The following is a 24085-nucleotide window of genomic DNA, read 5'->3' as shown; positions in this document are numbered from 1 at the left end:
TAGTCAAGCACTCTTTACTGTAGATACTTTGCATACAGTAGAAGCTCTCTACAGCACAGAATCAAGGACAAGAAAAGTGCTCTTTATCTGCTGTCATTCTATTAAATCCACTCCAGCTGGCTTCTCTTACGGTAAAGTATGGAGTGGGTCAGAGGACAGGATTGTTGTGACTCTAGTTGCTGACTTTGCAGAGTGCCTGAGCTAATTTATGATCCTGTAAATTACACCATCCAAAAGAAAATGGCCTGTATCTCAACAGGTCTATTTCAACAAGTGTTTCAACATTACTTTTCATTTAATGACATAAATCTTAATGTGCACTGCTGCACATCGAGTTCCTAAATGTATCAAAATAATTCTTCAGTTGAACAAGTCAGTTCTGATGAAGTGAGAAATTTCATATGCATGCATATATATGTATACAGTCAATGCTGAAACAAAACAACACAATGGCAGCATTCATTTTAATGACCAACCAACATAAAGCTGTATAAACATTTATAAAAGCTTATTCTAAGTGTCAGTTGTCATAACACTGGCTGAGGCAAGATCACATCAAAATGGACAAAACCAGCCTTTATGACAGCTGACACTTGTAGGATTAAGCCTTTATAAACCTCTAAATAGCTTTACGTCAGTTGTCATTAAAGGCTTATGTAGGCGTCATGTAGCCTTAGTCTTTAATTGTGTTACCATACATGAGTTAATGTAATAAGATTTTATTCCATATCATTTTGGATCATTTCTACTGGTCCACTTAACTGGTCCATGTTCCCACAATGTAAAAGAGCAGCTGCCTTTTTTTTTAATGAATGAATTTTTTTTTTTAAGCAATATGAACCTGCCTATTTTACTTGGCAGAGTTCTTCATAGATTAATGCTGAAAAAAATTTTTTTTCATTAATGATTAAAACAATCCATCACTCCCAATTATCATGATTTTTAGCATCACTGTTATGGTCAGTTAATTCAGTTATTGTCCCAAATTGACAAAATAAATAATGTAAGTAAATGAATATTTACATCGAGGTTTACGTGACCCGATGAAAAGTGACCTACTTGGCTATAGGCCTTTCAGCTTTTAACACTGTCCTAAATGTGCTGTGTGGTCAGTAATGTTGTTCCCTTTTAGTTGTCAGAAGGTCACGGACATTGTGAGTGTTCAGACCAGTATGAAATAAACAGCTTGGAGAAATTCATTCAGTTATAATTAAAGAAACAAGCAAAAACAAACTCGACAGGAGTTTCTGTTCCTTCCTCTTTCATGTCTGAAAGAGGAAGAGAGAAAGTCAAACCAAAAACCAAAGTTGTGTCTTATTTTTCCTTTTACATTTTAATTTCACACATTGCAGATGTTCCTGAGCAGCTTGTGAAGTCACTGGTAACTCTTATTGGTGTATCCCTTTCATTTTTCTTGCTTTTCTCATGACATATCTTCAAACTGTACCTTGTTTGCCATAGCGACTACCATGGTTATCCCTTTAAAGGCAACAGTACTGTGATCCATCCTGTCTGCTTTTGGCCCTCTGAGTAATGCTTTAGGCAAAAATGTCCTTCAGAAAATTCTAAATAATGGGGGGAAAAAAAAAAAAAAAAAAAAAAAAAAAAAAAACACAGTAAAACATCTACTAACCTTATAGACCAGCTTTAGGATAAGTACACCTATGAGATATTTTAATCAACTACATATGAGCTTCACTCTCAAAAATAAAATTGTCTAAACAGTTCTTGGCTTGGACATAAGGTTCTGGGGAAAACCTTTGACAGAATGTGGAGATAAAAAGGTCTTTCACACTCACACATCTAATTTTCAGAAATTGTCCTTCAAACCTTCAACCATTTATTTAAAGGTTCATGAAGGAACTAAGAGTGGTTCTTCTGTGGCATTGATTCAAAACCATTCTGACACATTTATTTCCAGGAGTATTCTCAGAGGTGGCAGTGTTTTTGTTATGGTTCAAATTCATTTGAAGATGGTTTTAATGATGTTGAGATCTACATCCATCCCTTTAATTTAGTTGTCCTCACCATCTCCCTTTTCAAAGATTTTAATCTAATACATGCTACTTAAAATACTTTTTAAGCCAGAGCACCCAAAAGAACAATAACAGCCCTTTCCTGTTCAGTATTTCTTCTTTCACCATGCAGATTCCTCCAGAATTCGATGATGAGCATCAAGGCCTTTTTGTCGAAGAGCAGGCTGATTGATGATGGGACATCTCACCTTTCGGATGGTGATGAATGGAGGTTACGGCAGTAAGAAGGAAGATTAGTAGGGCCTGGTCATCTCAGAAGACTTTTTGGACAGGGTTTTGGCTTAGATGAAGAAGCATCTGGCTACACAAGTAAGCGCAGTGGGAAAGAGAAAGCAGCTCCCAGTGACAGACCCGATGCCAAGAAAAACGTCATCAAAGCTCCTGCTGTCTCTGCATCCTTTGGAGCCACCAGCCTGGGAGAGAAATGGGGGAGATGGAGAAATAAAATGAGATTCTATTTTTCTGATCCTATAAATGTCAGCAGCTACAAAAGGCCTAAATCTTGTAAACCTTCTTCTATAGCTTTTATAACCAGCTTGTGGCTTGCTACCTATTCATCATGGTGGATACAAGCTCCTACAGCAATCAAGTCAAATGAGTAGACGTATGAGTAGGTATCAACCAACTGAAATATCATGATGCATCATGTACAAAATAGGATTGTGTGAATTGCTGGGTGTATATTTCAGTCATTAAGGCGTTGTAAGACTGATAAAATGGTGATAGTGTGAACTCACTGTGGTGCATAAGACATGGAGAGGCAGACGCCGTATCCACTGGAGATGGAGAAGAGCATCATAATAATGACGAACAACACGTCATTAGAGAAGAACACAGGGAGGAAGTGCCGCTCCTGAACGTTACACAGCATCAGCAGAGGCACAAAGATCACCCGAAAAACCACCAGCATCGGAAATAATCGACTTTCCTTTGGAGGCTAAGAGATAAAGTGCAAGACAGATGTTTGTTAGCCTTGTAAACCCAACTTCGGGCTGTCGGCAGGGAATCTGGTGGGTTTTGTCACTCAAGTGGCCAAAAGCCTCATACACAAAAGCAAACCCACCATAAAATGTTTTTTGCATGATGTGCAAAATGAGAGAAACCGTAAACTTTTAAATACAGGATGTTATGAACTTCACAAACGTTTTTGCAATCTAGGGACTATATCTTTCTCTGGAAAAGAAGAATCTGCAACTATTTTCTACTAGTGATTAGATTAGTAACTGTTGGGGGAGCTGAGACTAGAGATAGATATATAGATAGATAGACAGATAGATAGGCAGGCAGACAGACAGACACTTTATTGATCCTGAAGGAAATTTTGCAAGATTGGCAAATAAAAATCTGAGACTAGAGATGAGCAAATATTAGCTTCTGGCTACGTGAAATGATTTAGCCCTGCACTCTGAGGGAAAAAAACAAAACCAACCCCAAAAAACAGGAAACATGAAAAGTTAAGGAGAAGAAAAAGAAAATGGTAAATAATTTTTCACTCACCCACTGCACAAGAGAAGTGACCGTTCTCCCAGTCCAGTCCATTAAATTAAAAACCAGGAAGCAACATACAGGGCTAAAATAGAGTTCTGAGAGAGCGAGAGAGAGCAAAAAGACAGATCTTATTTAAGACCTCAGCGTAACACAATAAGCACGTGATCCATTAAAATATGCTGGGATCTGACATCCCTAAATTATAAGCCTTTCCAAAAAAGTAGGGAGAAATTTTAAAGGAAAATAAAATGCAGTGATGTGCCAATCAATCATCAACTGAAAACAGTAGAAAGGTTGAAATATATCAAAATGTTGAAACTGAGAAATTTTATTGCTTTTTGAAAAATAGTTCCTTAGAAAAAATAGTTTTTTAGAAAAAAAATGTTCCAAACAAGTTAGAAAAGGGACATGTTTACCACTTCATCACCTCTTCTTTTAATAACACTCTGTATGTGTTTAGGAACTGAGGAGACAAACTGCTATAGTTCTGAAAGTGAAATGTTTTCTCATTGTTGCTTGGTGTTTCCCCTCCACAACAGTTCAGGGTCTAATTTGTCATATTTTTGTTTTATAATGCGTCAAATGTTTTCAGTAGGTTCGGAATTAGATGGCATACGTTTTATTTATATACTTTCAAAGATGAGCACGTCACCCATGCCATGTGCACTAATGCGCCCTTATAACACCATGAATGGTGGCTTTGGAACTGTGCACTGAAAACAAGCTGGGTGGTCTTTAGCCTAGAGGTCAGTGTCCATGATTTCCAAAAAGAATATAAAATTTTGATTTGTCAGACCACAGGACACTTGTCCACTTCACCTCAATCCATCTTAAATGAGTCTGGGCCTAGAGAAGGCCGTGGAGTTTCTAGATCCAGTTTATGTATGATTTCTACTTTGCATGGTAGAGTTTTAACTTGCATTTGTTTCTTGTAGCATTTAGCATGTCAGTATTTTGCTGCTTGTCCTAACTTTTTTTAAATTGTATTCAAAATGGCCATATATTTTTTCAAAAAACTAGCATTTCTTTATAGGCTTCAAAGAGGCTTTGTATACATTTTTGTATATCTTTAATTGATTTAATTGATTAAGGATATCTTTTATTGTTGTTGAGGATTGTTGAAACTTTACTACGTTTTACTTAAAACTTCCATAAAACTTTAGTATTTACCATTAACATTTATCATTGTGTTCCCTAAATGTAATGGCAAGATTGTGACATACTGTCAAAAGAATATTCTAACCATTTTCAAACAGCTTCGTTCAGGTTAGCTGTTAAAAAAAAGGGGGGGGGACATTTTTATTGTGTAGGTTTATAAAAGTGTTTTGGGTGAGAGTTTTATTTTTATTTGATTTACTGAATAGGTTTTTTATGCGGGGGAAGTGTGTTGATGCTCCCAGTGAACGTACCCCATTTTCCTGAGTAAACGGTCTTCACATCCACTGTGACGGCGGGGAAGACCGAGAGTGTGACTGTGAATATGAACGTTACACAAAACGCCATTACCCAGATCTATACAGCGAGAGAGAGAGCGAGCGAGCGAGAGAGAGAAAATACAGCATGTAATACCACAGCTGAGCACATTTCATTCTAAATCAAATCGAAGTGCACATATATGATAGGTGTTTCTGATAAAGTGGCCAGTGAAAATAAGTACAAGGTAGGTTTTTCTAATAACCTGGCAACTCGTTGTACATCAAGCTGAAACATACCTTTTTGAACACCTCTAGGACGGAGCTTTTTGTCTCTTTAGCATTAGTAGTCTCCAGACTGACAAAGGCTTGCCTGCCAACATCACCTTCCTCACTGGCCGAACCATTGGGGTTTTCATTGGGCACTGAGCCGTTAGCATGACCGTTCAGCTCAATGCTTTCCTGTGGGGTGTCTATTAGAAAAAGAGAGACTCAATCATGCTCTGAGAAAACAATCTAAATGTGGTGATTTATGATCTGAACTGACAGCAATGAGCCAACAGAACCACACTGTTTCCCAGCTTCTACGGAAACAAAGGTCGTCTTCTTTGCTCGTCCAGACGGCTGCTGCTGAGCCTGCAGCATGACTGGGACTGACATAATGACATAATGAAAAGTAAACAAAGTGAATGAGTGCATTATGCCATGGTGCTTCTGCACTTTGCTTCCAGCTTTAGAATCTAGAAGTGTCAAAATGCTGGCCGTGTAGCTTCTATTTTCTTCTTTGCGCCTTTTTTTAACCGATTTAAGAGTAAAACATTTACATTTACGGCATTTGGCTGACGCTCTTACCCAGAGCGACTTACAGTTTGATCATTTTTACACAGGTAGGCCAAGGAGGTGTTAGGAGTCTTGTCCAAGGACTCTTATTGGTATAGTGTAGGGTGCTTGCCCTGGTGGGTGATTGAACCCCAGTCTACAGTGTAGAAGGCAGAGGTGTTAACCACTACACTACCCAACCACCAAAACATTCCCCAATACGTTCTAAATAAACAAACCTTGAAGTTGTGGTTGTTGCGCGCTATGTTCATTCAGAACAAACCAGACTGATGTGTTTTTTGCGAAGTCCGTAGACAGCTTTACCTGAATTATTCATGGTTGTACTTTGCTAATGTCCTGTGGGGGCAAAGTGCTTTGCGGTGGGCCAAAAAGACAAAATCATAAACGTATAAGGAAGGCAGTTTTCAAATCTTTTTTTTTTTTAAGGCAGCCCTGCTATGATGTAATGATTACATTTGCACGATTTCCCCCTGTGTGGTTGCTAGGGCATAGCTAGGCAGTGGTTGCATGGTGTTGTTAGGTGTAGTTCTTAGGTGGTTGCATGTGAACAGCATGATGTTAGATATAATATTATAACAGTATAAGCTTTCTGTTCATTCTGGACTATTATCCTCAAAGCAAACTTCAGACACCAAACATGTCTTGGCTGGCTACCTTTCGGGTAAGGAGAGAATTCATACATTTGACTGAATTATGCTTTTAAGCAGACGTGCAGCAGTGGGTTCACACTGATATCAGTAAGTTGGACTAAAGAGTAGATGGCTCCTCTGCATTGTGAAGAGTTTGCAATTCATGTTCAAAATAAAATAGCCTTGATAAGAGGCTTGATAACAGAGCATAGTTCAGCCAGATGAAACAAGCCCCCATAACTGTCCTATAATCCACCTACATCAGTAATGCCATCTTTCTCTGTTATCAGTTATCAGGAACTCACAACTGTTATAAACAAATTCATGCACATGTGATCTTCACCCTCTTCCTTCTTCATTCCTTAGCATGGCTTTTGACTGTGTTCAAAGTGTTTGTTCAAAGATTGTTCTCTGTCAACAGGTGTTTTTCCAGACCCTTTTTTAGACTGCCTTTGTGAAGCTGCTGCTAAAAAAGTGTAGCATAGATTCTTCCGTACTAAATAATTTGACATATTTCAAACCTTCTTTTTAAGTCTTAGCAAAAGTTGTTTTCAAATAATTTAATGCGTATCTAATAAAAACAAGTTATATGAGATGGTTTAATCAAGACTTCATTCTAACCACAGTACTTGGACACCACTGGTTCATGTTGTCAAGAACAAATATTGTCAGCAATATTTACATCTATAATTTGACCTCTGTCATTGTCTTATATGATTTTAAATTGACACTCATGATTTCTTGTATTACTGCTAAGCTGTCACCTGTCCATAAAGTACTTTGAGCTGCACGAAAGGTTCTATATAAAAAATATTTATTATTATCATTATTATTATTTAATTTTACCTTTAGGCAGCAGTTGGTGGGAAGTATCCACTTCATAGGTCTGACTTGTACTCTTATCCAGATAAAACCTAGCAAATTCCTGTAGAACAATACAGAAAGAACTGTTTACTATACAAAACCATAACTTGCACCAATTGTAGAACTACAAAGTGAACATATACGGTAAGTACATGTTTTGTTAATATTCTAAGTGAAAATATGTTCCTCTACAGAGAACTTACGTCTGCACATTTTAATGAACAAGCATGGTTTATTTGCTGAATGTAACATACTGGGGGGGGGGGGGGGGGGGACATGAAACGTGCCCTGTGGAAACATTACAGCGCAACAATTGTATGCTGTGTTATAGCAAATAAACAGAAATTGGTCACTGCAACTTGTACACAAAATGCCATATTTAAGTGTGTTCTCTGTAGAGGACAAGTTCTCTTATCTTTACTTTAAATTAACAAAACATGTCATTTGACCAAGCCGCTGCTGGCAACATATACACACCAGTTTGGGCAGCAGTAAGTAGCTGATGAGCGTTACTACAGTCCCCACACATGGAGCGATGAAATATCCCAGCGCTGCAGTCTTATCTTCTGCTTCACCTGTTACAAGTACATAAACACTCATGTATCAATATATAGCACTTTGCATTAACAGCAGAGACAGTAAGGATCCTTTACTGTATCGATATTAACAATGACCACAGTACTGGTCATCTGACTGTCTGTGTGTGTATGCATGAGTGAGAGTGTATATACACTCACTCTCCACTTTACTAAATGCACCTACATTGTATCTGTACTCTGTGTCTGTGTCTCCGTGTCTCTCTCCACTTACAATATAGTGTACCTTGTACAGTACCATGCAGTGTAGCTCTACAATTATAGACTGTAGTCATTCTATTTTTCTGTATAATGTGTCAGATGCTTTCACTATGCTCATCAGTGGTCAGGACCCCCACTGGAGCACACTGCAGAGACACTGACATAGTAGTGATATAATGAGATGCACACAGTTGGACACACGTCTGCATTGAGAACAGTCCACCACCCAGCGTTTTGTGGACAAAAGAACTTATTATATTTATTATATTATTAAGGGCTGTCAAGTCATTTCCAGCTCCTGGTGACCATATGGATAGTGTTTCTCCAAAATATCCTGTCTTCTATTTGAGTCTTCAAGCTTTTCAATGGCTTGTTTATGCTTCCTTTGATTGTACCTGTGGATCTCGCAGCTGGTCGTGTTCTTCCTCTGTAACCTGCAACTCTTCCAAGCATAATGGTCTTTTCCAAGGAAGTGCTTCTTAGAAAATATCCAAAGTAAGATGCATCAGTTTGGTTATCTGGGCTCTGAGCGAAATGTAAGGACAGCAAGTGGACACAGTGTTCGAAAAATCCAGCGGCGCTGCCGTGTCTGATCCACTTGTATCAGCACAACACTTCCTAACACGCCACCACCACGTCAGTGTATCTGCAGTGCTGAGAATCCAAATAATACCTGCTCAGTGGTGGTCTGACCATGAATGAATGGGGCAAAGATGGGCGACCAAATTATTTTAGAGAAACAGATGGACTACAGTCTATAATCACAGAACTATAACGTGCACCTAATATGATCAGTGGAGCTGATAAAACGGACCCAATATAGTGGCCAGTGAGCGTTCGTCTGTGAGTGAGTGCTTGTTGGAATGTGTATGTCTGTCTGTCTGTCTGTGCATGTGACTCACTTGCGATGGCCAAGAGCATGGCGACAGCAGCGAAGGTTCCACCCAGGCCCTGTCCACTCATAAACACCGCACTGTACTTCTGAGGCAGCAGTCCAACTAAACCAAAAAGACTGCCCTGCAGCACAGCCCCGAAAGCTACACAGACACAAGCACAAATCAGCCACTTCCTTCAGACTTTTTGCTTTGGCGGTCAGTGTCTCTCTGAAGAAACTAATGAAAAAGGTGGTAAACAGTTACAGCCTAGAAAGAATTAGTCACTGTTGCTACCAAACCTTGCATTTCTCAAATGGTAACTACAGTTGAAGGAAAAAACATTAAGATATGTTAATACAACATTAGATTATTCCAAGTCATTTCTTTTGGTCCATTTATCATGAAATATTCACACAATGTAAAGGACAGCAATATCAATATTTAATGCAAGGTCATGCTGGTAATTTCATCCACAAACTTTTACTTTTGTTTTTTTGCCTCGGCTATCACGGTCTCTCACATTAAACTAAGGAAAAAAAAGTTTTAAAAAAACAGTATTGTAATGAAACTTCATGTCTCTGAGATGGAAACTTTATACATGAAGGAAAACAATTCTTAACTTTAAAGGAACAACATGTTATGTACTAAATCATAAAATCTAGTCTTTGCGTTTTGGCCTGTCACCTTGCCGCTGCCCTTTTCCCACTACCATTTTGACACCCTGGGTTGCTAGATATGAAACCAATTGGCAGGCAAACACAGCATGTTTCAGCCATGGAAGCAAGCAAACAAACTGCATCCCAGTCTAAAAAAAGCATCTTCTAAAGCGCTCCATGACCAGAGCCAAAGTAAAACGGGAATAAATACCGGTGATGCATTTGGGAAAAATGGAGACAGCTTAGAGCCCTGAAGGTTTTTAAGATGGACGCTGAATTTGCAAGTTTTTCCTGAACAGGTAAACATTGAGCTTCTGCTAAGGTTATCGACCCTTAACTAATTTATTGCAGCTACTTGTAAGGCTGGTAGAGACGTTGAAGAGATATTCTGTGTTGCGTGTGTAGCTGGGATATCAAGGCAGACAAGGCTAGCTGGCTTTCTATCCACCAGCTTTGTGCCCAGATTTTCCATTTCCACCTCGTATGTTGCAGCATTTACAAGAACAGGAACATTTAAACAAAAATCTGGCGAATAGGCTGAAGCACCAGAACGTAGCTCCTGCACAGTTTAAGGTGGACCATGCAAATTCAAACAAAAAGCTGGCAAACAATAAGCTGACTTCAGCTTTTTTCAGGTAGTGAGGACTTTCGGAGTAGTGGGCTTTTGTTTTCGAGATAATGGGCTTAGCTGTAGCTACCATTTATAGCCAGCCATGCACCTAGCTAAAACTGAGTTACAAAAAAATTACATATACAGCAGCTGATCGGCTCACAGTGTATGACTTATCGTTGCTTTCTATCGTTCAAGTTTAATGTTATCAAAGGTTAATGTTGCACTCATTCGTGTAGGTTCAGCGTCTTCAACCTGGCAACCCGCATGAGTTTCGAGCCTGGGGCGGAGGGGCTGGGGCAGACAACTCTCCAATTTCTGGACTGCAGTACACATTTTAAACACTTGCTGTCTGTATTACATATGGCTCCTTTAATGTATGTCAGTGTGATAACTTCTTTTGAAATTAAAGTGTTATGAATTGTTACATGCTTTATGCTTTTCATGCCTTAATGTTGACTTGCCATCATTTTTAGACTAAAGCAATCCATTCTCATAGTGAACATATAATAAACAATATTAATAAATCAGGCCAGATTCAACATAACAGTGAATTGTGAGGTGAATTTTGTTTTGAATTGCACTACTGGCATCTTCACTCACAGTTGATGAACCAGATGGTTGCCATAGTGATGGAGAAGAAGCGGTCATTTTCCATGGGAACCTTCACCAGGATGGCGGTGAGGATGAAGAGAATGAGGATGAAGACCAGGCTGCCTGCTATCCGCATCTTCTCAGAAACCCTGACAGAGACAGACCCGGGTCAAGGTACTAAGAAAGTAAGCTGATACTGAAGGGTATCAAAAATGTAGACAAAATACAAAGTAAAAAAAAATATATATATGTATATATTTAATATTTTTAAATACTTAATATTTTAAATATTTAAAAATACCAGTATTTAATAAAATATTTTTAGTAACCCAAGGCTTGTTATTTAGTCATCAATGAATTACTAATCTAAACTAAATCTCCACAAACTTCTAGAAATCATTCAGTAACTACTATTAGTTGGGAACAGTATTTTTTCACTGACTGCTGTTACTTAGTGATACCAATTACTAAACATCATTTAGTAACATTACTTATTCAGTAACTACTATTATTTGGTACTACTGAGTTTTCAGTGTCTTCTATTATTTAGTAATATTGATTGTTGAGCAACAGCTACTATTTGCTCAAACTGATTATTCATTAACTACTATTAATTGGTAATATACTAATTAATCAGTATCTACTATTGTTAATACTAATGATTACATTTCTGTTATTTGGTAATACAAATAATGACTAAGTACTATGCATTATTCAAAGACCACCATGAATTATTCAGTAAGACCTATTACTTGATAATACTAATTAATCAGTAAATACTATGGATAATAAACTATTCATACTAATACTACATCAATAATATGAATTACTATATATGATATATACACTAGTGTAATTTTACACACACACACACACACACACACACACACACACACACACAAATGATTAAAGCTATAAACTATTCACTTTAATTTAGTAGATTTAAAAATAGTTTTGTTAAGAAGGTGATTAGTCAACTGTGTACCCACAATGGCTTGGCTTGAACAAGCTTGATGATGACTAAAGAATACAGCAGCAGTCTACAGCTGGCAGAGTGTATGTGAGCAAAAGCTGCTAGTGACACAAGCTGATGCTGTTGAGTCAGCAGGATGAAAATACACACAAAGGAAGAACACACTAACACCGAGCAAATATTCAGTTCCTTAATGCCAGGAGCTGAATCACAGACCCCTTAAGATGAACCTGCTGAGAGGTTTTATACACGAAAACTATTTGCAGAAGAAACACCAGTAGTAGGTGTGGCAGGTATGGCTTTATTAGAGCCTCTCACCGCTGGTAGAGGATGGAGTTGAGCAGGGTGAAAAGCAGCAGTGGCAGCTGGGATAGCAAAGTCATCCAGTTGTTGAAGTAGTACTCTTTCTTAGCAGTGACCGTTCCATTACTGTTCTCAGGGGTGTCGAGTCTGTTGTTGAAATACTACCAAGAAACAGACATCATCAGGTTTATTAATTCCAGGAACATTTATACCACATTTATATATTTACACCAAGCAACATCTGTGTCAGTGTCTCTGCTGTGCTGAGAATGGTCCTGTGGTGGTTCTATGGTGGTCCCTTTCCACTAGATTGGGCTGATAGATTATGGAGGAACGGAAGGACTACAGTCTATAATCTAAAAACACAGGCACCTCTTGGATGTTCCTGATAAAATGGCCATGCAAGTACTGAATAAATATTAGTAGTTACCAGTAATTATTATAAGGAAAGAGAGAAGTTTGTTTGTGGTTATAATGGGATAAAATGACAGTAAGTAAACAAAAAGATTCAACTTGTGCATCTTTATATTTAACTTTAAAAACTGAATATTGTCATTTCTCCTGCTAATCTGTTCTAGTTAAGGGTAGTCTAGTCTTGCAAGCCAGACTTCATCAGAGACTCTGGTGCATATTGTCACTTAAGGGGGCCAAGAACTGCCTACTTTAACAGGAAAGGCTGTTTGGCTGACATGCAGAAAACCAACGACAGAGGTAGCACGACATAGGAGTGAGCTATATTTCAAAAAGGGGCCGCAACACAAACAACTCCTCAGGAAACGAATGCGTCTGAGAAACGTGGTAAAAATTATATTTCCCCACCTCCTCAAGTGAAACTAATCCCCTCCGAACAGAGCATAAGTCATAGGACAAACTAAAATGACTAAAGCTGCTGCTTTAAAAACTTACAAAAACACAGGTCTGACATACTTAGGCCCATTGTATGGCGGTAAAATCCCACAAGCGCTGTAGATAAGCTCTTGATTTAGGTGCAATCTGTTAAAAAACATCACACGGTGAACTTTTGGAGCTGAAACACGGGTGGACTCGGCAGGGATTAAGCAAAATCCCCTAGTCAGGAAAACGCTTGACCTCAGGAGGCAACAATCTCACTAATCCATAAAAACTGCAGGTGTCAGTCAATAAGCAGATGACCTCCTCTGACCACATTCATACAGAAAGAAAAAGCAGAAAGCGTTTCTGAAAAACAAGCCATGATTTTCTGCATCATTTGTCATGCAAAACAGGGTTTCTAAGTGCAAGAGCACAAGCATTTCTTAATACATCTGGCAAACCATGAAAGCCTCCATTGTGGGGTTGGACTTTGATGTTGTTGTTGTTGTTGTTGTTGGATTGAAAAAAAATGTGTTTTACCATGGAGGCAGTCATGAAGAAATTCCATGGCAGCAGTGTTCCCAGGCCAAGGATGAAGAAAATGATTCCCACTAAATAGCCACTATTGAAGGAGACAAAAGGTTTAAAAAGCATTAGAGGAGTTAACGTAGCATTCTCACCATTCGCAAACATACAAAATGGTCAGGTTGGCGATTTACAGTCATATGCAAAAATATGATATGGGTGCAGAGATAGGGTACACATATATTAATACATACATATCACAAAATGAAACTCACCGGTCCTTCGGTGCTTCTTCTTTAGTCCTCATAGCTTATGTAAATGTGGTCAGCTGCAGGCAGAAACAAAATGACGATTAATACTTTATGTCATATAAAGCAAAGACAAGCTTCTCAACCAGCTGTAAAGCTCAGGTAGCAAACAGGGTTTTCTCTTGTACTGTAAAACGATATCGTAAGCAGGTCCTGATACGTTACCCTGTAAAAGTGTGACTGAACGTGCTTTAGTGAACTGGAAACGTCAACACTCTATCCTGACTGCAAACACACATAGATTACCACACGCTACACCCGAGAAGCCTAAACCCACCCTCTTTATCCATGGATACTTAACACACACACACACACACACACACACACACACACACACACACACACACACACACACACACACACACACACACACACACACACCTACCTTTGTTTTCAAGTGGAGAACTAGGCCATGTACATAATCTATTGTGCAAAAGTCTTCGGCAGCTGGGAGATGACTATTTCACTGGGCAGCAAGTGTTTACTAATAAATTAAAAGATGGCATTAAATAATAAATAACAAATGGCATTAAAACTATACACAATTATTTATAATATCAGATGAAAAGCACAGACTGCTGAGCTAAATGGCTCCTTTCCGTGGAAAATCTGCATCAGCTCAGGACTAAACCTACCCCTAAGCTTAACTTCAGTAACCAAAAAGGAAGGGCTCGCTCTTTACGTTTCTAAAAGAATGTCGTTTCCTCTCTGACGCAGGCGTTTGTGCAGGAAGGAGGAAACCGAGTTCATATCTATAGGTCACCATTCCTTCATAATAAGACGGAAGAAAAAATCCAGTCTAGCCACGTGTCTTAGCTGCTGCCATGATTCTTCTGCTCCTTTAAAGCACTGCAAGAAGTCCAGTGTTGTAATGAAGCACTTCTTTTAGCAATGCTTCCCAACGCACTACTGCAAAAACTGCCCACAAAAGCCACAGCTGCCACATGGCCGTTAAAATGAGAACTGTAACCACATGGCCTCGTGAATACGAATATATACGAATATTGTTATATGAAGATTAAAGAAAAGTATTTATTTCCTCACGATTTAGTATCTACTCCGTGCCTCTCCCGAATCGCCGATCTTCTCACCCTATCTCTAAGGGAGAGAAAGCTCATTTTGGCTGCTTGTATCCGCAATCTCGTTCTTTTGGTCACCACCCAAAGCTCGTGACCATAGGTGAGAGTCGGAACATAGATTGACCAGTAAATTGACAGCTTTGCTTTCTGGCTCAGCTCTCTTCACCATGACGGACCGGTATAGGGTCCGCTTTACTGCAGACGCCGCACCAATCCGCCTGTCAACCTCTCGCTCCATCCTTCCTTCACTCGTGAACAAAATCCCAAGATATTTAAACTCCTCCACATGGGGCAAGAATTCACTCCCGACCTGGACAGAGCATTCCACCCTTTTCCGACTGTACTTCAGTCGGAAGTCCACCCTTTTTTCAATCACTATACTTCAAAAAAGGTTTGTTTTTTGTTCATATTTTGAATGAAAAACCAAAAGGGTCAGCAATACAGAATGTTTTTACAGCCTGTTTTGCTCATGTTTACTAGGGGTGCCAATATTTGTGCAGGGCGCTGTAGTAATAATAAATCCACCAAAATCATATCAGACTGTATTTAAAATATGTATAATTTTCAAGGTTTTGAAATATATTCCCAGTGTAAAAGGGGTGCAGGGCACAAATAGACCAAATAAAGCAGTATCTATGGGTGAGTGAAGGCTTAGACTGAAAACTATATACTGTACAGTGGTGAGCAAAAATCAGACCACCTTTTTATTTAACTTCCAGTAAAAAAAGTTAATTAAAGGTTTGTTCAGTAGGCCTGTTAATAGGTTTAATATAGGTTTATAGGTTTTGCAAACCACAGGTTGGGTAGGTACTGGGTGCTGGGAGTGTATACTACTGTCACCTAGCTTCGTTTCCTAAGAATAACGGCAGGCAAGATTCTGTGGCTGACCACAGGCATGCCAGAAGTTTAAAGAGCACATTTTCTTCTCTGAAATGAGAGCGATTTTTCGGTCTTATATTCTGGCTGCCGAGTCAAAATAAAGCTGTATTAGGGGCACATATTTTGAGTTGTCTAGGCTTCCCCACTTGCACGAAGAAGCAGAATGTCAAATCAAAATTATGGTATTTTTGTAAGTAAGGGGGGGGGGGGGGGGGGGGGTGTTGTTTTAGCGGCTGGGGTTTGGGGTGCCACGTGTCCAAAGTCCAGCTGTTACATTAGCAGCAGTTTAAAAATATTCACAGGTCTTGGAGGAAGCCTGTGCAAACTGGGTGGGGGGAATTGGATAAACCTAAACAAAAAGAAGAAAATTAGAAAAAGAAAACAAAAAAGATATGGGAGAAAATGGAAATGGAAAAGAAAATGGGACTCCTAGCAACCATGCAAGACATGGTAAACTACCAAAAGGATGTGTCACTGTCCCTGACTAAGAAAAGGAAATAGATAGAACAACGTTTGGAAGCTGCTGGCAGCGAGAGCTGTGGTGACTGACCACTCCAGAGTCCAGACCTCAACTTCACGGAAAGTGTATAGGGCTACTTAGATCAGGAGAAGCAAAAAAGCAAGTCTCTTGAAAAGAATGGAAGCTGTTATAAAGGCAAAGGTGGACACACTGAAGACAAACAAAAAGCATCATATTTAGCTGTTGAGGCGTTGGTGCAACTTTCTGCCAATTGGGTTCTCTCCAGGTACTTAATGGTAGTTTTGACTGAAAATAAATAAACAAAGTGCAGTCAACAGCACTGTGTATGTGCGCTGTGTCTTGATCAGTTCATCTGTACTGGTCCTTGACATAAATCAGGTCCTGGGAACACGTCCAGGGTCATACGACTCCGGCAAACATAAAGAAGACGCCTGGCCTGAGGCAAATTACTCACTCTGCTTATAGCATACCTGCAGCCCTGAGCACTTCACCTGACTGCATAACAAACAACCTGAATAAATGTGCACATGTGGCATTCACACGCTTACCTCCAGCCACTGTTTGACATCTCAACAGAAGAGACACATTAGTGACTACAGTGATTACTCTGCTTAGAAACACTATGACGTCAGAGTGAAGTCACACAATCAGGTAACAGTGAAGTGTCGCATACAGGACGTTCTCTCTTTATGCCACTGTTGCTCAACAGGTTTTGGTCATCACTGGATGCTTACTCAAGGAAATTCCTATCACACGGTGTCAGAACAAAAGGGCATGGTTTTAGGAACAGTTCATGGCTTTTGAAGCGTAACAACTTTTAATTAAAACAAGCCTTCAGTCAGCCAAGAAAAACTGCTTATTTGAGCAGTATTTGTACAGTAGTGTACATTGAGAAAAACGTATGTAAATAGATAGTAAAAGACTATCATCTGTATTTATTAATGGAAAAAACGAACATTTGTATTAAATGGTGATACTGCATAATAAACACCCAGCATACACTCTCAGAAAAAAAAGGTAGGACACTGTCACTGGGGCAGTACCCTTTTTGTCACTGTGGTGGTACATCTCAGTACCTTTAGTCAGGGAACAAAACTGTACCATAATCCATTGAAATTATATTTTCTAAGCTGTACTGACTTCACACCCCCTGATTCGTCTCCGGGCTTTTTATTTTATTGTTCTGTTTTTAAACATTAGTTTATAAAAAGATACAAATGTCTACTTTTGCACTAGGGAAAACTTACTTAAGGTACACAGTTGGACCTTAAAACCACTGTTGCACCTTTGAGGGTACACTTACACTGTTTGTACCTTGATGAACGAATCATGTAGCTGCATGGTACCTTTATTTCTAACAGTGTACCAGCTAATGGGGGAGAACTCTAGTATGATTCTGTTGTGTAACACACTAAGTGAGATATGATATATTGCACTATATTGGCATTTCTTACAATCCCTTGAGACACATATTTACTATATAAGTATGTAATTATAATGCTCAATTTGCTTTCGTGTTCAACAGACCTATAAGCTGTTTTCGTATGGGTTAACTTATGCCAAGTTCCTCGAATAAACAGTTAGGCCAGATCAGAGCCAGAGGCCCAGTCACACATGAAAGATTCCTAGAAACACAAAACACAGCTCCGCGGTGACATACCTTAGCCAAAGTCAACCAAAGTCAACAGTATTTCCAAAAGCGTTTTTTAACAGCTGAATGAAAAGCTGCTTCAATGCACCCACAGTCCTGAAGACTCACACTGGTTTAGATTCGATTAGTCACACTCATGAAGAAGGTCTTTGATCAAAATAACATGTTTAACCAGAAAATCAATTCAGTGTTTAGGACTAAAACTGATTTGAAGCCAATTACCAGCCTACTTTGTTAAGAAGATCAGTCAAAATTAGTATAAAACAGATAAGGTTAACATGGTCAGCTATTACCTTCTTGCATCATTCAGAGCACTTCAACTGAGACACTTAAAACCTTAAACCTTCGCCTATGTCGCAAGTCAGTGCATACCTTTGACTGGCTTCCTGTAGCTACCTGCATCAGGTAGGCCTATGAAACCCTGAACCTAAAAATGGCCAAGCGTTCCATATCTCATGGCAATTATTAAAACTCGAAGTCTAAGATGGATGAAAGACTCTTTTTGTCCTGTTGGAACATATGAGATCTCTGCTGTCTACAAGAAATTCGGATTTACAGTGGCAGCCTTATTTACATGAACAAAACTGGAATTGCATTTAGTAAAACAAGTGAATTTGCAGAAAATGGCTTAGCTAACTTGCTAATGTTTCTAGTGGCAAATTCACATTGTGCAACCAGCATTGTTAGTGCTGTATTCCACCCCTAGGCCTGCTTGTCAGGTGATTCTCGAGTCAAAATACTAAGAAGGTTCATGTAGATTAAGAATATAGATTGTTTAAGTGGGTTGAGAGTTTTCAGACGAGTCCAAACACTGGCTTCTTAATTCCACATCTCTGTACACAACCTCAGCTTTCACAGAAAACCCAAGGTATTCCCTAGAAGTCTTCTACTTAGTAGGCCTAAACTGTTTTTCTTCCACCAAAATCCACAAAAGCTCTGCAGTCACTACCTCATTCATCCCTGCTGCTCTGATTGTCCACCTCCTCCTTTTCTACAAGCTGAATTAATGCTTCAGCCGTGAGCTTTCTATATTTGTTATGGGCAGAATGCTGGAATGCTTATAAGCAACGTGCTTCTTTGTTCAGAACAGGCATTTTCACATCATATGCAAATGAGGAGCATGGGAAACTCTGCATGGCCAAACAGCTTAGAATCAACTCCATTCTCAGAGTAATAAAAATAAACTTCCCAGGTTTTTATAACTTATACATAAAGGACTGAGGAATGTATAGAATTTGTCATTCTAAATCCTCTTTTACATTACTTGTTACATTAATGTTCAGTGTGGTGACAGTCAGAGACCAGCTTTAATGAATTAAGAAGCTCTTACTGAGAAAAGGAAACAGACAAAAAAAGAAGACAAAGAAGCTACTGGGGTTCTCAGAACAATGGACAGTTTTGCCAAGAGAGCTAACTACGCTGTACATACTTGCAGTGTATAAGCTGTACAACACCATCAGCGATCTGCAAAGCAGAAAGAGGGCTCTGCAACCCAGGGGGCTAACGTGTTGGATCTTGTTTACACAAACATCCCCGGCACGTACAGGGCTGAGCCCCACCCCCACTACATCTACCCAGACCACATCTCTGTAATGTTCATCCCAAAATACAGACCACTCAACAGACATGCCAAACCAGACCAGAAGCAAGTGAGAACCTGGCCACCTGAAGCTCTCTCTGCTCTTCAGGACTGTTTTGAGCACACTGACTGGGAGATGTTCCAAGAAGCAGCAACCTCCTGTGACTCCATCAACCATACAGAATCAGTGACTGGCTACATCAGCAAGTGCATTGATGATGTTACTGTCTCCAAAGTCGTCACAACTCACCCCAACCAGAAGCCATGGATGACTGCAGAGGTGCGTATGCTGCTGAGAACCCATGACAAGGCTTTCAAGTCAGGGGATAAGGCAAGCCTCAGGATAGCAAGAGCCAAGCTTTCCCGGGACATCAGAGAGGCAAACCCCACCTACTCAAAATCCACAATCAAAACCCTGCTGACACACGGCGCATGTGGCAGGGCATCCAGACCATCACCAACTACAAGACACCTCCAACTGTTTCTGATAGTGATGCCTCCCTTCCAGATGCGCTTAATAACTTCTATACTTGGTTTGAAGTACAGAACAGTGTGACAGCGAGGAAAACCACACCTCCTGACAGAGTCAGCCCACGAAAAGCCCCAGGATCTGGCAGCATACTAAGCAGAGTGATCAGAGAATGCGCCGAACAGTTGGCTGATGTTCTCATGGACATATTCATCATCTCTCTGAGCACTGCCGTCGTTCCAACATGCTTCAAGTCCACCATCACCATCCCTGTGCTGAAGAAGTCTCCAGTGTCCTGCCTCAATGACTACTGTCCTGTTGCACTCAGTCCCATAATCATGAAGTGCTTTGAGAGGCATGTCATGAGGCACACTAAAGACCATCTCCAGAACCACCATACCGAGCACCAGCGCCCCTTAGGCTGCTTCTGTACTTTACTCTGCTGACTCTCTGCTGTACTGCAAAGTACAGCTCAAACAACATCATCAAGCTCACTGATGACACGACTGTGGTGGGTCTGATCAGCGTACAGAGAGGAGGTGCAACAGACTGGTGCGGAACTAACAAGCTGTCTCTGAAGTTGACAAAACTAAGGAGATGGTTGTTGACTTCAAAAGAGTGTGAGGTGACCACTCCCACTGAACATCACTGACTCTGCTGTGGAAATCGTCAGGAGCACCAAGTTCCTCAGTGTCCACATCACAGAGAACCTCACCTGGTCCCTCAACACCAAATCCATAGCCAAGAGAGCCCAGCAGCTCCTCTACTTCCTGCAGAGACTGAAGAAGGCTCATCTCCTCCCTCCCATCCTCACCATGTTCTACAGGGGGACTGTAGAGAGCATCCTGAGCTGCTGCATCATTGTCTTGTGTGGGAATTGCACCGCCTCCAATCCGTCTCTCTCTCTCTCTCAGACACACACAAACACACTAGCACATTTTCATCCACCCCCTCTCCAACAAATCTCCCACATAAAATCTTCCACTGCATTCGTGAAACGTGTCCTGAACAGCTCTTTAGAGATGCACGGAAATGTGCGAGAGAGTGAGGGTGGCCGAAAAATGTGCCGGTCTATGTAAAGACCAACAGTATTGACCTTGCTAAAACAGGACCACACATTACACCAGTGTGTCAGAATGTGTGGGGGTGGGAGAGGCTGCAGTTTCAAAGAAGTGTGTGAAAAGAAGAGGAAACGGCCCATAGTAAAACAGTGGCATGTACAAAAGTGGAACGTCTAGTGTTATAATTCAGTCTTACAGGAAACTATGAAAGCCCGTTTATCAGGTGTACAACTCAAAACAGCCATGACGCTCAAGCTATGCCATCCATCAAGGGAAAGAAACCACGACGGGACCCCGCTGAGCATCTAGTGGATCATTCTTGGCATAGCAATGTTATCAACATGATAGTATAGAATGTGTGGTGCAGGCATGAGTGCCCATTGCTTTGCATCATGACATTCCTGCATAACTACAGTCAGTAACTATAAACCTACAAAGTGCTTCCAATAAATGGCCAATGACTGTACAAACAAAGTGGACCTAATAAACTTGCAACATACCTGGCTCATCTCATAGAGCTTAATTATTAGCTAGCTTTTTAATTAATCTTGTGTATTGCAGTGGAAAACACAATGTCTAAGGCTGCTCTAGTGCATATCGGACATATTGTCCAAAAGTGTCCAAACACTTCCTCGTAATGGGTGAATTCAGCTACTTGCTGACATACATGGCTTATATATTCTCAACAGAAAAGCATTGATCTTGACTATTGATGCGACGCTGTGGAGCAGCCACATCCCCTGTATGGTCATGCCCTGCCAAGAGATAAAGCGCCATCCAATACTTTTGGGAGGAGTTGGAGTGATCCAGAACTAATCAATCATCCAACATCAGTGCCTGACCTCACTAATGCTCATGTGCCTGCGATCAAAATCTCACAGCAATGTTCCAATATCTAGTGTTCAGCATTTCCAGGACAGCAGGAGGAATCCCTATTACTAACCTTGATTTTAAAACCTCTGGCACCAGTGTAGCACCAGCTTCTCCTTTGGTTTTAAACCTTGTCACAGCTCTCCAAACTAAAGGCCACAATATGTGATTAGCATCAAATCGGCAGCTGGTCAGTTGCTAGTCACCTCAACGACTGACCCATTTGCTACTATGGGCCTCGATCCAAAATTGCTCTAACAGCAATGGCTAATCTACAGCCATTATCCTGTACTACACACAGCAATGGGTAATCAGCCATTATCAGTAGCCTCAGGTCACCAGCAGGCTAATTTTATCCTCTATTAGGCTGGAACCACACACAGTAGCAGGAAGACAGACAGACAGACAGACAGGCAAGCGTTCTCTCAGTCTAATCATTATTCTAGGTCATTCAGCGTATATCCAGATTTGGACGGCTTCTTGTCTTCCAGATTAGTTCACAGATTACTGCCTAACAACAACAACAACAACAAAAAAAAAAGCAACAAAGGCTGTATTCAAAGTATTTAAGATCTCTCCTAAAAGAATTCTTCCATTTCATACCCCCAGAATAGGGTACAGTAAACTGTCAGACTGTGCTAATATACAGTAGGCCTCACAGTACATCCAGAAACCGTATTCATGACCTATATATCTTTTTTCACTAGTTCTTGTCACTTTTTTGCACTACAGTTAGTAAAATATTCCAAAAGAAGAGGAAGGATGAAGTCCAATCTGTCCATCCTCATCCTGCTTGCCGCCATCTGGTCAGTGACCTACTACAGAAACCTCCTGCAAATGTCCTGTCACTGGGCTAAAAATAATGACTGCGGAAAACTTCTCTTGAAGGCAATTCCCTTTAGCTACATGTTGTGGAAGTTCAGGGCAACTTTCTTCCCTCCCCACAAAGTAGTACACAAAGCTATACTTTAATTCTCATTTTACAAAGAACTTAGTCCAAAAACCCATTATTCAAGTAACTACTGGTCCAAAAGACTTTAATGCCAAACCCTACCTAATCTGCTCCAGCATCTAATGGAGAGTTTAAGGCCTCTAAGCCCTTTCATTAGCTTCATATTACGGATTTTATGTTAAGCCACTATAATGGCAAACTCATAGAGTAGCGTGTAGAAACTTAAATACATACACACACATATATATATATATATATATATATATATATATATATATATATATATATATATATATATACACACACACACACACACACACTATATATATATATATATATATATATATATATATATATATATATATATATATATATATATATATATATATATAAATATATATATATATATATATATATATATATATAAAAATATATAAATATATATATATATATATATATATAAATATATATATATATATATATATATATATATAAGCCTTCTTTGTCTGGTTAAAACTTTTCTGTATTTTTTCTAGGTAGATATCAAAAGAATGACAGAAAAATCGTGTAAATAAAATGAATTAGGAGGAAAAAGACAAAACATCGTGTCATTTCCTGACCAAAATGTCAGTGAGATGGTTTAGTGAAGACGAAGGAGCCACTTCTTTCTGCCCACTGCCAGGTGGCAGCTGCAACGTGCTGAACGTGCTAACGTTAACTAGCTGTGCCCACGTGCCCCCCTCTGTTCAGATCTACAGTAATCTCTCCCCCCCAGGCCTGAGTAATAAATCCCAACGAATAATAATACATCACTGGCTGATTATGGATAATCTCTATGAAGTGTCCGAAGTATCCTGACAGCCTGCAGGCCAGTGTAGTGTCCTCTACCATCCCTCCCTCCCTCCCTGCGTCTGTACGGGACAATGAGTGTCACGAGAACAAAGAGCAGCACGGCATCTTAAAGACCCCAGTTAGCATCATAAGTGTCAAAATCAGTACTACTAATAAAGAAAACCATGCCAGTCATTCAGCAGCTGTGCGAGTGATGGTGAAAGCGCCGAGGGCGGAAGAGGCTTAAGCAGTCCGCTCACATACAGTCATATCAGGTAACAGCCTCGGCTCGGGCCGCCGTGTCGGTAAACGCAGCTCTGTGCTCACCTCTGAAGGTCACTTCTTCATCTCTGCCTTCAGCTCTTCACGATCGCCTCATCTACCGAATCGCCGATCCACTCGCACCAACGCCGGAGCGAAAGGGGGCTTTGCCCCTCTTTTCCCCGGTAGCCCGGCCCTCTGCTCCGTGATTGGCTGAAACAGGAAGAGGCT

At 40.1% G+C, this 24085-nt stretch overlaps 1 protein-coding gene across 1 annotated transcript; it reads right to left on the bottom strand.

Annotated features, from left to right (window-relative positions):
• Positions 1–775: 775 nt before the first annotated feature.
• LOC108427445 (equilibrative nucleoside transporter 2) lies at positions 776–24085 on the bottom strand. Its single transcript, XM_017697599.2, has 13 exons — positions 23921–24085; positions 13709–13761; positions 13449–13530; positions 12093–12238; positions 10811–10950; positions 8969–9103; positions 7747–7844; positions 7252–7330; positions 5237–5409; positions 4934–5036; positions 3534–3619; positions 2774–2973; positions 776–2449 (listed from the first exon to the last, which is right to left on the bottom strand). Exons 2-13 carry the CDS (start codon positions 13738–13740, stop codon positions 2338–2340), a joined length of 1386 nt encoding a protein of 461 aa, XP_017553088.1. The 5' UTR covers positions 13741–13761; positions 23921–24085; the 3' UTR covers positions 776–2337.

The sequence above is a fragment of the Pygocentrus nattereri genome, chromosome 22 (assembly GCF_015220715.1).
Source record: "Pygocentrus nattereri isolate fPygNat1 chromosome 22, fPygNat1.pri, whole genome shotgun sequence".
Classification (NCBI taxonomy): Eukaryota; Metazoa; Chordata; class Actinopteri; order Characiformes; family Serrasalmidae; genus Pygocentrus; species Pygocentrus nattereri.
Note: the sequence above shows the minus strand (reverse complement) of the source record. Positions and strands in the feature narration are given on the sequence as shown.

Coding starts and splice junctions, on each gene's coding strand:
- LOC108427445 (XM_017697599.2), bottom strand. CDS start 13,740: ATGAGGACTAAAGAAGAAGCACCGAAGGACCG. Junction 5,410..7,251: donor CCACCAACTGCTGCCTAAAG/GTAAAATTAAAT, acceptor TTTTTCTAATAG/ACACCCCACAGGAAAGCATT. Junction 2,450..2,773: donor TCCATGTCTTATGCACCACA/GTGAGTTCACAC, acceptor TTTCTCTCCCAG/GCTGGTGGCTCCAAAGGATG.